The 17,633-nt window shown below is 32.3% G+C and overlaps 1 protein-coding gene across 1 annotated transcript; it reads right to left on the bottom strand.

Annotated features, from left to right (window-relative positions):
- Nucleotides 1-123: 123 nt before the first annotated feature.
- On the bottom strand, nt 124-4,697 carry LOC107069711 (odorant binding protein 6). The gene is made up of 11 exons (XM_015327234.2): nt 4,098-4,697; nt 3,463-3,541; nt 3,262-3,350; nt 3,040-3,151; nt 2,902-2,972; nt 2,016-2,075; nt 1,795-1,876; nt 1,390-1,481; nt 930-1,041; nt 786-853; nt 124-464 (listed from the first exon to the last, which is right to left on the bottom strand). The coding sequence occupies exons 1-11, from the start codon at nt 4,263-4,265 to the stop codon at nt 447-449; spliced, it is 951 nt and encodes a 316-aa protein (XP_015182720.2). The 5' UTR covers nt 4,266-4,697; the 3' UTR covers nt 124-446.
- Between the last annotated feature and the right edge of the window lie 12,936 nt (nt 4,698-17,633).

Here is a 17,633-nt window from a genome sequence, read left to right as displayed (position 1 = left end):
AGTAACGTTCGTAAATCATTTTCTTGTTTATTTCATAGATTAATAAGCAATGTTACAAGGATGTATAATAATATTTGTTGAAGAATACGAGGAGAAAAATAAAATCTATTTAAAAGTCATGGCAAAGATTTACAAATTTAATACTAAACAAAATGTTTGCTAATTATTTATGTATTATATTTAGACATTTCACATACATTTTGTATTACTTTTGACTAAAATTTGAGATATACCTTTCTAAAAGATATATTTTAGAATAAAGTATCCTTCGCATAAATTATAATACAAGTTTTTTCTTATTTCGTTAATTTGTTAAACTCTTCTACAGTGTCGTTTGGTTCTAGAATTAGTACAAATCGCATTAGAAGTTTTTTTAAATCGTGTTCCTTGCCATTCCCTCGAGCTGCGTCTTGTCCTTGTACGTAAATAAATCGAAGATGTTTTCTTCATGGAATAAAGTAAATCTATAATTAAAAAGATCAAAAGAAACAAAGATCGTTTAATCATTGATTGAAGAAATGATTGTTACAAAAACGATATTATTAGCATTTAATAAGTTCTCCTTAGGAGTTTTATTGGATGGAATCTTTTATGTTCTTCTTGTTTGTCAGTTTTTTTTTCCTTTTTTTGTTATCAAAGGAAGAAAATAATTCGATTTCGTGCGATGTATTATTCGAATTAGTTTCCCCTCAATTATAGCTATTTGTAAGATTATAAAATTACCGCCAATGATACGGAAATTTCGAGGAAAATGAAGAAAAATAAAGTAATATAAATACATTTACCGAACTATCTGTCTCGTAATAACATTTGGAAAATTGCCATGCGGCTTCGCACGGATCGCTGCTGGTTACTGTAAATAAAAGTAATGTAAAAAAAAAAAGGCCAAAATTCCGAAAAATATAATAATATAAATAAATTATTCTTACTGGAGGGAAAACATTTATCGATAGTTTCTTTGATACGTTCGCTTAAATCTTCGGTGAGCATCAACTCGGCTTGAGTTTTCATTACGTCAGGTCGAAATTCGTCGTTTCTCATCTGTAAATTATCCAATTTTCATTCGTTGCACTTTTCCTCTTTTTCCTTTTTTCGGGTTTTTTTCGGGTTTTTTTTTCTTCATATTTTTAATCGATTAAATGATGCAACACTACTCGGTTTTAATATTATTCAGCGCATTATTTAACCGCACTTATAATTATGCATTAGGTGTATATCTTTCCTTTAACCTTAGACTAATTACACAAGAGTAATTATCATATTCGCGTAAATAGTTCTTTTAATTGTAATGATAAAATTTTTATATATTCTTGTTTTGTCGCAATACTTCTTAGAATTGTTAAGATAGTTGATCTTTTTTCGTGAAAATGTTATTAAAAATAAACTTACGGCTTTGGATAAAGTCATAATGCATTTAAGGTAACACTGGAGTTTTGGATCAGGTGGAAATTCGCCTTTTTGCGATGCGTTATCCAATAATTCTGTAATTATTCTTTATTTTATCAAAACGAACAGATAATTATCTACAAGAGTTTAAACAACGTTATTTTTTCTTTTATTACATAAAAATGAAACATATAAAAACAGCTCGTAACCGATGATATAGAAGCTTCTACTATTTGCATTTATAATGAATTTTTTGCTACAACAAATTCAATCATCTAGCTTGTTAAATATGTTCAGAACAAAAGAAGTTTTTTGTCTATATGTCGTATGTTCTTGGAGTTAATATTAAAAAAAAATATATATATATATATATATATATATATATATATATATAATTATACTACGTACCTTTCGAAGCACCTGCTTGATTCGCGCAAGTTTTTCTCGCCGACTTGACTGCGTTTCTTATTTGCTCCATAGACATTTTTTTCTACCATTCAAATAATAAAGAGAGAGAGAGAGAGAGAGAGAGAGAGAGAAAATGATAAATTAAATTGTATTTAAAATTAGTATTAATTCGTTGAGTGTGTTACTCAATATATCGTAGAAAAAGAAAAAAGAAAACTCACACTTTCCGCGTCGTGAAAATTCGCCAGGACGACGATTAGAATGGCAAAAATAATCGTAGCCTTCATTTTGTCGGATATTGTTGTTTATTCGCGTTTTTGTCTTTAATAAAATAACAAAACAAGAAAAAATGATTTTCCTTTTGATGAAGAATTTGTCAACAACGAACGACTACTTGTCTTTCGAAACGTTCGGAGCTTCTTTTATAAAGCCTTTGAAAATCGTATCAGAGGGAGAACGGACAATTTTCGTTTCCTTCTTTCTATGGCAGGTACGAATTTAATGTCTCGAACCATTTCATTACCCTGCAATTTGATATCACGTTTGGTGCCAGCATGACGAACATGTCTATAATATGTATGGAATATTATAGTATACGTGCCTTTTATATACGTATTTCTTTCCACCTTTATTTCCCAAACCTCCTCGACATTTCAATGTTTTCTCTTTTTCTTTTATTTCCCTCGCGCAATCCAAAATGATTGTTACACAATCATAAATTTGCACCTATCATTTAGATCTTATTACGAATACAAATTTCTTTCTATTTCCTGACAATATTCAAATTTAAAATAAAGTCAAACGATTAAATTAATTTCAGAAATACGTTAATAATATTAATTAATATAAATAATTAGCGTGTAATTTTATAATACGTTTTATTATTTTTCTTACAAATAAACAAGCAAACAAGATTCTCTCGTATTATAATGATTTGTTTAAATATAAATCAAACATCGATACTGAAATGAACGAATGTTCGCATGATTGATCGAAACATTGTCTTCCTTCCATTCTACGATCCACCGGATGATATTCCTTTAGGATGGTTTATTTTTTTTTTTATATTTTTTCTTATTTCAAAAATTCGACTTAAGGAAAGAAGAAAATATCAGGATTTTCATTGTAATTACACTTGACATAGTTGAAGGCCGTCACGCATACGTCATCGGCAGGTTCTAAGCGAAATGATATTTTTTGTAACATTTCAAGTCGACATTTGAAGTTTGTTGCTTGAAAACTTACCCAATGCTCCGCACTTTTTTGCGGAAGCTTTCATTGCATCCTGCATGTCGACTGGCATCATCATTTCGACTTGTTTGATCACCATATCAACATCCACTTTTTGATTTTTAAACTTGAACAAACCATACTAAATTATACTCAAATATGCGCGCGCATATATACGCGTATATATTTGCGTGTGCGTGTACATGTGCGTGTGTATAGAATAGTTGAATACTTTACCGTGCGAATTGTTTTCATAACGCACTGCGTGTAACACTGTAAATCGTGATCCTCCGGATATTGTCCAGTCTTCAGTCCATCCACAAGTTCTACATTTAACAGATACAAATCATTTTTAAACATTTTTCACGTAGAGATACAATCAAAGAATAAGTAATATGATTTTGAATAAATAACAATATGATCCATCTAATGTTTCACCTGCTTTAACACCGGTCTTTGTTATGCAACTATTACGAATTCCCGTAGCCGTTTTTTGCATTTGTTCCAGAGTCATTGCCTACGATATAAACAAAATTATTAACGATTAGTAGTATTTAAGGAAATGGAAAAAGAAAGAAAAAATGCACTTACACCGTCTATCAATCGAAAACGTTCGAGAATACATCCGAGAATAAAAATCGAAATAATAAATCGTTCAAATAGATTTCTATTAATATTCGACATTTTCAAATGAATTGACGATACAACGATACAATTCTCAATGAGATACGGGACACACACTCTGGATCAAACTATTTAGAAAAATACGAAATACGTTTTCTCGAGTCTTTTTATAAAGCGTTCGAGTTTTTCTCAAATTGAGGGGAGGAATTTCAACGTATCCTTAACGTACCGTCTCGTTAATTCATAATTCTATAGAATTTCTTTACAATGGATATCACAGTATTTTTCCCTATTGACGACATCTTGCATGATCTTTATGTAATAACAAACGAGCAGTTTTGGAAAGAACGTAATTGATATTTAAAGTAAGCTCTCCGATTGTATTACGTATAATAGTCAATCTGATTAAATATCTTTCTTTTCTTTTTTTTTTTTTATTTATAACCAACCTTGAAAATGATTTGACCTATGACAAATAGGTGTTGGTAAGAATGTATTAGATAATTTAAGCAAAGCACGAGTTTGCCAAAATACCACGTGACGAACCCTTGTATCTCGAGAGGCACAACCCTAAACACAAAAGAAGAAGCATCTCTCTTAAACCATAAACGCGCCATTACTCTGACGGTTGCTGGCTGCCCTTTCTCAAGAAGCTCGATAATTACCTTTTTTTTTCTTCTTCTACCTCTTTCTTTCTTTCTTTCTTTCTTTAATCGAAAAGTAAATCCCTCCCCGTTGCTATTAATTTCCACCTGATCGTTTTCTGCCTTGACGGATCCCAATAACGAAGATCATTCTTATTCGAGTCCTTATCTTCAAAAGTCTTTACAATTTTATAAATTACTTTGATTTTTGTCTACTTTACATTACTATTTTTCTTTTGGATTATTTTAATCAAAAGTATACGCAACTGTATGCATTGCTATAGGATGAAATTAATGTACAAGACGTTGGAATCGAGTAGAAGATTGGATAGATGAAAAGTTTATGTATTTCAATATTATAGTATTGCGTGGAGAAAAAGTTGAGATTTATTATCTCTATTTTTTTTTTTTTCCGAAAAAAAAGAACCTTCGTTCAAAATATCATGGGGGAAAATACGGTATTTTACCTATTTAAATGAACACTCGAGAAGTTTGCATGAGAATACTATGGCTTAATTAAACACTTTTTACGGTTAATACCCGTAATGACCGATTCACGTATTCTCGATATAAATATATCTTTCTCCTTCTATTACTATTGTTTTTCTTTCTTTTTTTATCGACAGAATAACAAAAACTTGTTCGTATCAAGATGAATATAAATAAATGATTTATTTCCGCATTTATTTCGTGATTTTATTCTTTCAATAAAGAAATATAAAAAAAAAAGGGAGTAGGGGAAAAGCGATAACTTGCAATGTGTTCTTCGTTACACATCCGGCACACATAGATACCTGAATACATATAAAGCAATAAATTAACGTGACTCACAAACTCGTTTTTCCTTTAACGTGTATTGGACAAAAAAAAAAATAAGTTAATATCTTCCGATTTGTGATACTTAACGCGTGAGTTGAAAAAAAAACAAGAGAAAAGGAATAAAAATAAGTTGCATTACCAGTTCTTGTTTATAGTACTCATCGCTTTTATCATTAGGTTTGACCACTATTTCTTTCTTTTTATTTCTTTTTCTCTCATTTGTTTTTGTTCTCGTGACAAGAGTTTGTAAGAGGAAATGACTAATAAACGATTTTCTGGCATATCACCGAACGATTTTTCTCGTATGCTCGACAGATGGTAGCTCATGTACGATGATCGCACACTCCTACACGTTTCCTGAGACGACGACGACGACGACGACGACAACACAACAACACAACAACAACAAATGCTTTCGTTTAGCGATAAACAAATCAAGAGTGTGTAACGCTCCTTAAATCAACTCAAAATACCACTTATCGTTCGATATCCATTTGAGATATTAATGAATTGTGGAATTATTTAATGATTGATCAAATCGGTTCATTAACAATACATTTTTCATCGCATAAAGTACTTAGGTAGGATAACGCGTAATACGTATTTTGGTTGTTCTCTATATAGGAACACTCGAAACATGTGTGTGACATGGATAGATAGTAATAGTACTTTTAATACACGTATGCTCAAGTCGAGTATGGTTAAAACAAAGGTAGATAGTAACGAGACGTGACATGGGGGGGGGGGAGCCAATTAACGATAGTCGATTGTTTTGATTTAATTGCTGCTCAACACCTATATAGGGATAAACGTGTATGTGTTGTAAATAGGTAATACACAAAATATTGCGAGAGGAATAATCATGCTTTTGTATACGAATCATATTTTATCTTGTGTCACGATCATTTTCATTATATAAATCTTTTATCATGTAATATTTCTTCTATTATGATTGGGATTAAAAGTAGCTTAGAAAAATGGACATAATGAAGACATTTTTCCAGAAGAAAATATAAGTGCGTTTGTAACGCGCACGATTACAAACCTCGTGTCCGCACGTTTATTAATACACGCTCGTACACAAGGTTTTTTTTCTTTTTCATTTTTATCTTCCTACCAACTAACGCATATGCTTCTCGTGCAAAGAGAAAGAGAGAAAGAGAGAAAGAGAGAAAGAGAGCACTAGGTATATTTTGACTGCGTGATTCATTAGCATTCATTTCGTACGTCTTCGTTCCAAGCTTTGCATCCACGTGTGCTTTGCGCCGTTTTTGGATCATTACTAAAATTATATATCGGCACGTTCTACAAAAGTAAGCCCAATTCATTAATGGAGTGTAAATGACTTTGAAAAGAAACTAAACTATGTATAATTTATGAAGAGAAAAGTAAGACAAATAAATGACAATTACACTTGGTAATACCATACACTATACACCAATTACCTAATATTTATATTGCTATTTAAAGGATTTAAATAAACATAATCGAACAATTATGAACATTAGGTTTGAATTTATGTATCATACACGAACAATGTGGTGCTTATGACTGGTTGTTAATGTTTTGCAAGTATAGTAGTGATAGTGGTGATGATGATGATGATGATGATGATGATGATGATGATGGTGGTGGTGGTGATGGTGGTGGAAGAAGAGGTTCATGGTGTATACGTTGTTAATGCTATAAGCAGTGGTACTTGAGGTCACATCGTGGCTCTAGATCATCCTACTTTAAACGTATTATTTTCTTTTTTATTAATTTCCTCGACAAATTTACAATAACATTTGCAATAACAAACATTTGCAGTGAAATTAAGTTGCACAGTGTTTTGCATTAAAGTAAAAGATTTGTTTTAGAAATGTAATTGATCAATTTTTGTATAGGTGAAAGTGCTAAAAAATTGTGTTCAAGTGTGATGATCATCGTGTACGTACGTGTGCGTTTCTCGAAAGAAAGAAGTTTCTCAAAAAAAGAGAAGATGAAGTTTGGTCGTTCCTCGGAGGATTAAATCCCACGTGAACAAACTAAAACCGAGTTTAAACGGCAATAGGATACTTCACGGTGGTTTGCTTGACACGTGGAATTGAGAAGGAAGGAATTGAAAGGGATCACACTTCTCTCCTACGTTTTAGTCTTTCCATTATTCATCCATCTATCTCTAGGTAGAGTTTATTTTATGTTGTCCCATGTATGTATTACTCACACGTGTACACCGGTTGTTTAATTATTATTTATTTGACGAATGAAATAAAATGAACGATTCGTGGGTCGACAAAATGAAGACAATTTGAAGACAATTTGAAGACAATTTGAAGACAATTTAAGGAATCCACCGGTAAAGTTTTGTTTTTATCTTGGAAATACACCAAGGGAACGTTTCATTCAGACAGCAGGAAGTACGGCCGACGCATTCGTGGAATGTAGCTTCTGTGGAAACGCGACTCCATGAACAACTCGGTTCGCGACCTCTTCAAAACACTTATTTCTGATTTCGCGAATAACATGTATTTTGCGACCTATGATTTTTTCTTATTTTCCAACAGAAGAAAACTATTTAAGGATATCGAATAGTATTCCTTAATATAAAAGGGATTTTCGATAAAATAACCTTTAGTACCTTTAGTACCTTTGTATAAGAACCTTCTTCTTGGGCGGCTACTTGCACGTAGCTTTGCAAACGTTTTCATCGACTGATTATATAGAAACGTATATTGGGACTGAATAAAATGCTTTGAGAACAAACCACGATAGGATGTTCTTTACTTTTAGTATGTTTTTCTTATCTCTAACATATATACAAGCCTCTATGTGTGTGTAAGAGAAAGAGAGAGAGACAAAGTTTGTAGTTGTTGTGTGTGTTTATTAGAATGCATGAGCGATAGAATGAGAATGTGTGAATAAAAGAAATAACGCAGAGTATGTGAGGGACAGAAGGCATGTACGAATGTGTGAATAGGGAGTTTCAGGGAAGGAAGGAAGGAAGGAAGGAGAATAAATGTATGTGTGTGTTTGAGCGAATAGGTTAAAATTTATTAAGTCGACCTACGACACCGAAACTGCTCGTGTATTCGAGCGTATGCACATTGATAGTATATACTTGTATAGTCGTTTGATCTGAAAGAGAGAATTCCGTATTAGAGAAACGTTAGGTAGATATGTTTATCGTTCGAGACGTTAAGTGGATCCCCCCTCCCCTACATTTTACGTGGGTGGATAGGCAAGCAACACTCGTTTATTCTCTTCTTCTATCATTTTCTTTGTCTTCTACTAGTAAGTGAGTATTTAAGTTGTCTCCAAAGTTTCTTGCATTTTCTTATCAAGTTTTTTATTGTTAAAGTTGCGCCGATATATTTTGAAACATTCTGTATGTATATACTTAATTCCTATATAGGACAATACATAGTATAATACTACTATATAAAGTCTAAAGGAACACAAATGCACGGACGTTCTCGTCAAGGCTCGTTTCAATTCCGAAGAAGTTTTCTTCTTATGTTAGTAAGGGTATGCGGGTAGAATCGTTCAGTCAATTTAAGATGATTTTGTCTTACTAACTAAATCCTCCTGTTTCCTTCCTTCCTTCCTTCCTTCCTTCCTTCCTTCCTGTTTCCTATTTTTCTTCTTTCTCAAATCCTATTTTTTCTTTTACTATTAACGAAATCGTTGTGATATACTATCTTGTTATTTTGGTAAAAAGGAAAGAAACGGGACGACGGTGTTTGTGGTTTATTGCAACTTTTTTAAGGTAAAGATCGTGGTCGTAATTTTTGGAACTGTAAGAAAAATTCTTGTTCTAGTTGTCTGCGGTTTTACAGTACGTGAAACTATGCACTCTAATGCCTTAGAGATCGAAATCGTGGAGGACAAAACAACAGGCATCGTACCCTTGACTCTTGACCCCTATTGTCTTGAAATTAAATCCATTGTGTATCCCTTCGGTGTTTGAAACTCGGTTAAAACTTTGCTCGTTAGGACCTGCGGTATTACACAAATTTCTTAATAATTAGCTTTAGTTATATATCTGAAATAATGCGCTATTTATATTAGTGTCATTTCTCTTTAGTTAAATGCAGGTAATTATCATGTCTTTAGTAAAGACAAATAGTAAAGAAAAATTATAGAGAGCAAACTCATTCATTTAGATTTCTTCAAAGTTTTCAATGGTTCTGGTTGGTCTGTAAAAAAAAGGTTTTTAAGGATATTGAAGGTAATCGAGCGATTCTTTTCAATTCGTTTCACCCTTTATAATATTCTTGTATATAATATAAGTATACCTTCAGTATGAAGGTTGAAAGCACTCATGCTTGCAAGGCGAATATAATTAAGAGTATATTAAATTTGTAGAACGTCGATGCTTGCCCTTAGGCGAACACACCCTTTTGTTATCTGAAATATAATTTGGTGGTGAAAGGGGAAGTCAATTTTCAAACAATTATTCCATCATCTTTGAGTTAAAAAAAATTAAACAAATATTATCTTACTAATACTATCTTTACTATAAACTACTACTAACGTTGCGTTAAAAGTTACTACTAATGATCTCAACGTCATCGAGGAAGCAAACGATGCATATTATGTCTTTGATTGGTCTCGATTAAAATCTACTTGCGAAATCCGTTCGTACGTGGAAACTCAACATTCTCAGGTAGTAGGTACAGGTATCAAGATTATTACTAGATGAAAGCTAATTACGTTCATTATTAGATTAAGTAATAACTTTTTATAAAAGGGAAACACAAGTAGAGATTGAAGTTACCGTTACATTATTATCAATCATTATCGTATATCTTTGTATACTTGGTATCCAATTATTAACATAATCGCGAGAATTATTTTTATATTTAAAGTATTATATTAAGAATAATTGTTATTATAACGTTATCAAAGATTTCTTTGGCAAATTGCCTGTTCAAACGGGAGAAAACAACGGGGATTTGTTTGATTTGATCTTTAGATTCTTCTTTGGTTGAAAAAGGTAGGAAAGAAAGGAAAAATTGGAGGAAGAAATGACTATTTGCGTTCTTATTTCGTCCGGTATTTGAGGAAATCCAATACTTGGCTCAACTTTCTCGAAATAAGGGTAATTCGTTCTGTTTCACTTTGACACTTTCTTTCCGTCCACGAAAGAACTTTTTCTCTATATAAATATTACATATATATATTTATCCCTCTTCATACCTATCTTCGTATATAAACACAGCTCACTCGCATAATCCAAATTTTCAATAGGATGGCTCGCACAAATTCCCATAAATAAATTCTAAAGACAATGATGAATGATTCACGTCTTAATCACCTAGTGTTTCCTTGTATTTTTTTTTTTTTTTTTTAAATATATTTCTCGTGATGATTATTATTATCGTCGTTCGTATTACACCAGAGATAATTTCCAAGATTTAATTCGACATTTATGTCGTAATTATCGTTTTTTATATAATACAAAAAAATACAAACTTATGATACTAATGAATCTTATAATCAGTCGGTTGATAAATAAACTATTTCGATTTCAGTTCGATTTCAGTTCGATTTCTCTCTTGAATTTATATGGATGAGAGAAATTATTGTCTTGAAAATGTTTCGAAGAGTGTTCTCGCTAAATAACTGAGTTACGATCTCTCTCTTATTGGTTATATCTTTCGCACGATACTCACCGTCGATAATTCACGATCATAAATTTGGAGATTCTGAAACGAGTTTTCGAATCGTGTGCGATTTAATAATCCCTCAAGTATGCATGAGCTTATATACTCTGTGTATTTGAAATCCTTCGCATGAAATTAGAAAAAAATATAATAGAAAATTTATAAAATAAACTTAATTTATATATCAAAAGAAAAAACAATTAATTCGTTCTCATACTCGTTGTACTTTCAATTAAACGTTGGAATCATTAAAATATCCCTGAATAATAACAGAAAATGAAAACTCTCGTTTGATTATTTTACATCGCTTAGTGTAGCATGGAATAATAATTTGTAAAATTGGACGAGAAACTTTTGATCGTTTCGTTGTTACCATTTTCAAAATTATACGGAACATAATTTAGATTACAATCGATATTGGATTATCTCGTTTGGTTAATTAGGGTAGAGAATAAATGACATGATTATTCATGAACGTTAATACAACGAGCATAAGCTCCAATTTAGTTTCGTTAGTTCGCGTTAGAATTATCCGAAATTTGTTCTTTTCATTATTTCTGCTTCAGTCAAAATCGTTAATCGTCGATAGTTTATTATTATTATTATTATTATTTATTGAAAAAATTGAGCACCGCTAGTTTCATTGAGCGACGTACCTTTCTAACGCCATTACTTCACCTCTTGGAAAATAAGAATATATATTCCCATAGGATTTCCCCATCGCCATTGTGTTCTCGCAGTATATCTGCGAAGTACGATTTATCCGCTATTCTAACTTTATCTTATTTCCACTATTAAACGATCTAACAACAGAGTGAGAGAAAATTGTTCTCATGCTTGTTATGTTCCTTCCTAAGGTCACGGCCTTGAAACTATCCACGACATAGTTATTTTCTTCTAATTAAGTCATTACACTCGATTATTATAGGAAAAAATTGATAATGAAATTCAATAATCAATATTCATTTTTCCAATTGAACAAAATATTTTCAATTACTTACAATAATTCTTTCTCGTTCCAGATGATAAGGATGAAGGACGGTTAAGAAATGAACGTGTTTGACCGATGACACGAAAAGGAATTGAACGAGCGAGCGAGCGAGCGAGCGAACGAGCCCTTTTTCATTTCAACTTGGACAACTTAGAATTAATCATTCGTTACGGTCTACTCAAAGACGTCAAAGGCATAGTGATTAATATGAAAACACGATGACGTCTATGGTTCAAAGAGACTTTGGGTCTCCAAGAAAGAGGGAATCCACTGGTAGCAATGCATCCAGTTATTTACTTGTAAGTACAGTGTTGTATTGTAGTCTTGGCATCTATCTGACTTACCATAAAGACAAAATTTCAACAAAAATGATTATTATGTAAATTACCGAAATCTTTATAAGTACTTACTTCGGGTTCATTAATCAAGAATGCTTCATTTATATTCCATTAATCATGTATATTCCACGATCATCATGTTGATCGTGACGATCGTGTAGAAAATATCCTTGAGAAAGAGAGAGAGAGAGAGAGAGAGAGAGAGAGAGAGAAGAAATGGAAGAAAAAGTTACTGAGGATAATTTTGTAAAGCTTGCTCTAATCGTTTTCCGCTTAATCATCGGTGAAAGTTAATTCATTGGTGTACATATATTTAATGTTCGTTGAAATAAAAAAAAAAAAATAAATGAAAAAAGTAGGACCGTTTAATCGAAAGTGTCATTTAAAGTTTTCACGAATGAGCGTATAATTAATGAGTTACATCTTTGACCCCGGTGTGAAGAAAGATCATTGGCTACACAACTACACAACTACACAACTACACAACTTTCTTTTCTTTCCTTCGATCTTCCTTATAATCTTCGACGTAAACGATCAATCAATAATTCATTTCTAAATGAATATTTATAACGTAAAAATACAAAATCATATTTAATTGATTTGATCGGAAAAATTGGACAAAACCATATTTAGTTTGAAAAAGGAAAAAAGGAAAAAAACAAAAGAACAAGTTGAAGGGTAGGTAAAAGTCTTTTACAGAATGTGTTTTCTTTCCTACAAAAAAGAAACAACAAATAAAAATAAAGAGAGATACAAGATGGAAAGGAAATTGCGTGTGGCGGAACAAAATGGGAAGAGATGGTGTTCTCGAAAGGTCGAAGGGAGTAAAAGTGGTGCCATTTATCAGAAAAGACGATAAGTATCGTCGCGAGAAGGTCGACGATAAAAAAAAAAAAAAAAGAGAAAACAAAGAAGAAGAAGAAACCAAGATGATGTTGAAGAGGGATGAAGGGAATATGAAAGTGCTGGAAAAAGAGGAAAAGAAAGAAGAAAAGAAGGAGGAGGTGTTGGAAAATTTTCCTAGGTCAAACTTCCCTTATATTTCGAAAAAGAACAAACTTTCTTCTTCCTCCAACCCTTGTTCTCGTTCACTCTTTCAACAAGGGGTGAAATAAAGATTTTACCTCCCTTCTCTCCGCTATTATTATCGTCATCGTCGGCACTGTTGTTTTTATTTTTTCCTATATTCTTTCTGAGAATTTGTTTATTTTTTATGAAATATTTGGAGAATCAGGTGTCGTATGCTTCCAAATTTCAATCTCTGAAAGTTGAACAAGGGAAGATCATAGGATGACATCATTTATATTTGACGAATTTTCTACAAAAGGGGCTGGAAGATGGCGTTTGAGTTTCTTTCATCAACGAGTCAAACTGACTTTACTCTAGCAGTAGTAGTAGTAGTAGTAGTAACACATACAACGAAGGACTACGAAATCGTTTTTATGCAAATTCTGTCATAGCAGAAAGTTATGTTACTCGTCCTTTTGCTAGAATTAATGTTTCTCGTATATCCTTTTCATTTCCTTACGCGTCAAGGAAAATGACAAGAAGAGAGACAGAATTTGATGAATAAAGGCTTTTACTACCCCTATGAATTACTTCTTATCTCTTTGAAGGGCCAACGTTTACAAAATAAAAATGTATTTCTTATGTTCAACTACTTTTGCCACCTTTTTGGGAGGTTTAGATATATATGATATACAGATATAAGTGAAAGGATGACGATGATGATGATGATGATGATGATGATGATGATGATGATGATGATGATGATGATGATGAAGTAAAAGAAAAAAAAGGTAAAGGAGATTAAGCACTTTTAAGGCGTCGAAGCGTCATAAACGTAGCTTTAAAAAGAAGAATGGTAGGTTGCAACTACTTGTGAATATTCAGCCGAGCATTAACTCGCACGGCTTACGTGGCTTCCTGGGGACGAAAGGACCATCTGTTCTTATCCACGTGCCAACCCATGTGCCAACGTTTTTAAGCCGAAAAAAGAGGGACGTAATATGGCCACTACCACTACTTACTAACACATAAATAATCGAGTACATAAGTAGTACTTACTATATAAAAAACAAAAGTAATAGAAAGAAAGAGAAAACCTGTATCGTTGCATAATTTCTGCCTAGCTCCCAAATTTTTCATTTTATTAACAACTTTTCTTCCTTTCCCATAAATATCTTCTTTTTTTTTTTTTTTTTTTTTCCCCAAGTCCAGAGTAATTGAAATATTGCGAGGATAATTTATTACTTTAAAATATCGTCTTTCGTTGAATTTGTGGATTCAAATTTGATGCTTTTAATAATATAATAAGAGAAAATGTTGTTAAGTCTCAACCATCACACTATATATTGATTCTGAATTGTAAAGCAGGTCAGACACATTTCTCATTTGATTATGTTAAATACGTTATAATTACTTAGTGAGTGTAGCGGTAGGAGAAGATACTTGAATTAATAATGAATTGAACGTAGAATCGATGGCATTCTCTTTTAAGTCGAAAATTAATGATTGCCAGTTGAGAAGGATTGATTGGACACTTTTAATGACGACTGGATTTTCTATCTTACATGTGTGCGTAGTAAAGTGATCGAACCACCTTTGCAACCGAAAGGATATCGGTACTCTTGATTTGCATATCGTTTTATTCACCGGTTTAACACCGGAAGCCAAATTGGCCATGCGTCCAGAATTTTTCATACACTTGTCTGCCTACTCTTTATATAGATATACGGTGTCTTTCTAGTCACGAATAAGATTTATTCATTCAACATCAATAGGATCGATATTAATTGGATGAAATGTATCGGTGTGTACTATCTTATGTGATAAACTTGAGAAAGTAAAACAAGAGGAAAATAGGTTATATCGGTTTTATTGAGCCACCCGGTAGAGTGCAATTTAGTCTAAGGCAAGTCGTCGTTCTACTAGTAGTCACTTGGGTCGTGTCTCGAAAGTTTCTTCTGACTGAACTGTCGATATATTCTATCTGTGGACCTAACTGCGGCTTTACTTTGTCACGAAGCATCCTCCTTAGTCCTGTAACTATTAAAGGACGAACCAAGCAACCTCTCTCGCACCTATAGTCCACCTATAGTCCAAAGGACTAGCAAATTCATTGTCCTTCCGGCTAAAATTATTTTCCTTCACTAAAACTTGTCACCGAACAACCAACAACCTTGGTTTCTATTCTTGTTAAGTACTTCAAAGGAAACTCTTAGATCATTAATATTACTGTTATTATTATCGTCATTGCAACATGTTCAAATACGATCTAATCAATCGTCTTAGATCTTTCTTTTCAAACGTTGCACTTCCATTTTCTGTTTCCTACGATACTTCTTTTTTCCTTGTAGTAGTCGTATATATATATGTGGTGGATTGTTTTGATTAGATGTTGCTATAGCAATATAACGCAGGATGGAAAAGGTTCGTTCGCGTATTGATTCCTAGGTAAACCTGACGACGTTTTCTGTACGTATAATTCACGAATAACGTTCGTGGCTAAAGTTCACTGCGATCATTCGCGTGTTTCGTTCTTATTATAAATCAAAGTAGAGTAAAAAAAGAAAAGAAATACACCAAGTAGTGTGTTAGTGAAATATAGTGTAGTGTTTTAGAAGATAGTTATTGCTTCATTTCATTTTACTTTTTACCTTTGAAAGGTGAGACAAATTTAATTTGAAAAAAAAAAAATAATTTTTCTTTCCCTCTTTTTTTTTTTATTAACTAAATTAACTCCCAAGAAGAGAGCTCATTTATTATCAAAGCGCATTATCTCTCAAGACGTTTATTTCCAAGGCTAGAAGCCCGGTGTTTTACGACGTTCTTCCATTAAACTTGAAGTTCGAAGTACGTGGTTAGAATGTTTCTTGGTCTAAGTCGATTATGAATATGTCATTTTAATTAACTACCTTAATTTAAAATATAAACCTCTAACGTGAATTGCTTGCATTTATTATGGTTTTCAAATTCACTTCTTATTGGAATTTTGATTCATTTCTTTTTCTTTTTTAGAATAATAATAAAAATCATTTATTTATATCTACATTTATTTTTATATTATTTTTTATCTTTGTCTTCTTTTTATTATTATTATTCGCAATTTAGATTTCATTTGAATTCTCGTTGAAACTTTAATATTTTTCACTCGTTCGTTTGTTAACGAACAGATCTGTCTCTCTCTCTCTCTCTCTCTCTCTCTCTCTCTTTTCTTTTTTCTTTTCTTTTTTTTTTTTTTTACGGTCTGTGCATAGTAATTAATGATATGTACCCGAAACCCCTTTTTTCACGACGCGTGTCGTCGGATCTCTGACGTTCATGTTGATTTTTCTCAGAATTTATGTCGGATAGAGACAACGTCGTGTGTATTAATATTTATGTTAAGAAAAGAAAAATATGAAGATGATGAAGAAGAAGAAGAAGAAGAATCATCATCATCATCGTGCATTATTCTTAGAATTCTTAATATCATCCTGACATATATTTCGTGCTTTTAAACATCAATACACATTCCCATCGATTAATTAACAATTATTTTATTATTTATAATTATTATCATTTAAAGAAAACATGAAAAAATGTTGTTTTGAAATAAATGTTCAGAATAAAATTGTCATTATTTTATAAATTACATACTTTGTACTTGATAGAATCATTAGAGTCGTAGTTACGTAAAAAAAACTCTCGTACTTCCGACATTACACCATTCAATTATCGAAACGATGAATCGTAGTTTCTCGACGATATTATAAATAATCTTATTATATCTCTAGTTACATCATATATTTAATCATCCTTGCACATTAACTAACAGACAGATTGTACATCGCTAGTTTTATATTTTAAAATATCCTATGCCGATCGTCTCAATAAAATTCGATCAATTAAATACAATTGTATAAAATCAATGGAAAGAGGATGATAACGTCAAAATCGATGCGTGTTCTATGTGTTGGTTGGTTAGTGTATGCGTGCACACACATGACGTGCACTCGATCTAACGCAGCTGTTGTTCCCGACAGACACACACACACACACACACACACACACACACACACACACGCACACTCGTATACGAGTAAATATATATGCATATATTTACTTATATATACATGGATAAAAATATGGAGGTATAGGGAAAACGGGTGCTTCGATACTTTCGATGAAGCAGCGCAGGTGCGCTTCATACTGGATAATAACCCCACGACCGTACTACTCACGTCTTTTTTCTTCTTCTTCCTCCTCTTATAAATAAAAATATAAATGACAAAACTTTTGTCTTCTCAGAATAATAGAGTTTAGGTGTCAAGTATCTTCATTTTTTTTTTCTAACAAATGATAGAACCAATACATTTGCATTAATGGTATTTGTTAATTAGTGAGCAACATTCAGAATTGTGATGTTTGTCGTGCATTTCGTAGATGTGAAATAGGTACGATTAGGATGGAGAATAGGTGGACAATTAAACAAGCTTGGAGCAATGGTGGCTCGTTATCGTAATGGACGATGCATCGTGTACATAATGTGTGTATGTATTCG

The sequence above is a fragment of the Polistes dominula genome, unplaced genomic scaffold (genome assembly GCF_049000335.1).
Source record: "Polistes dominula isolate Pdom_NZ unplaced genomic scaffold, Pdom_raw_medaka contig_23, whole genome shotgun sequence".
NCBI lineage: Eukaryota > Metazoa > Arthropoda > Insecta > Hymenoptera > Vespidae > Polistes > Polistes dominula.
The sequence above is the reverse complement of the archived record's forward strand: the minus strand, read 5'-3'. Positions and strand labels throughout refer to the sequence as shown.

Excerpts from the sequence above, each read along its gene's own strand:
- LOC107069711 (XM_015327234.2), bottom strand. The coding sequence starts at position 4,265 with ATGGCGCGTTTATGGTTTAAGAGAGATGCTTCTTCTTTTGTGTTTAGG. Across the intron at positions 2,076-2,901 it reads ACAATGAAAATCCTGATATT|GCTACGATTATTTTTGCCAT; the intron begins TTCTTCTTTCCT and ends GACAAAATGAAG. Across the intron at positions 1,482-1,794 it reads TCAAGCAGGTGCTTCGAAAG|AATTATTGGATAACGCATCG; the intron begins GTACGTAGTATA and ends GAATAATTACAG.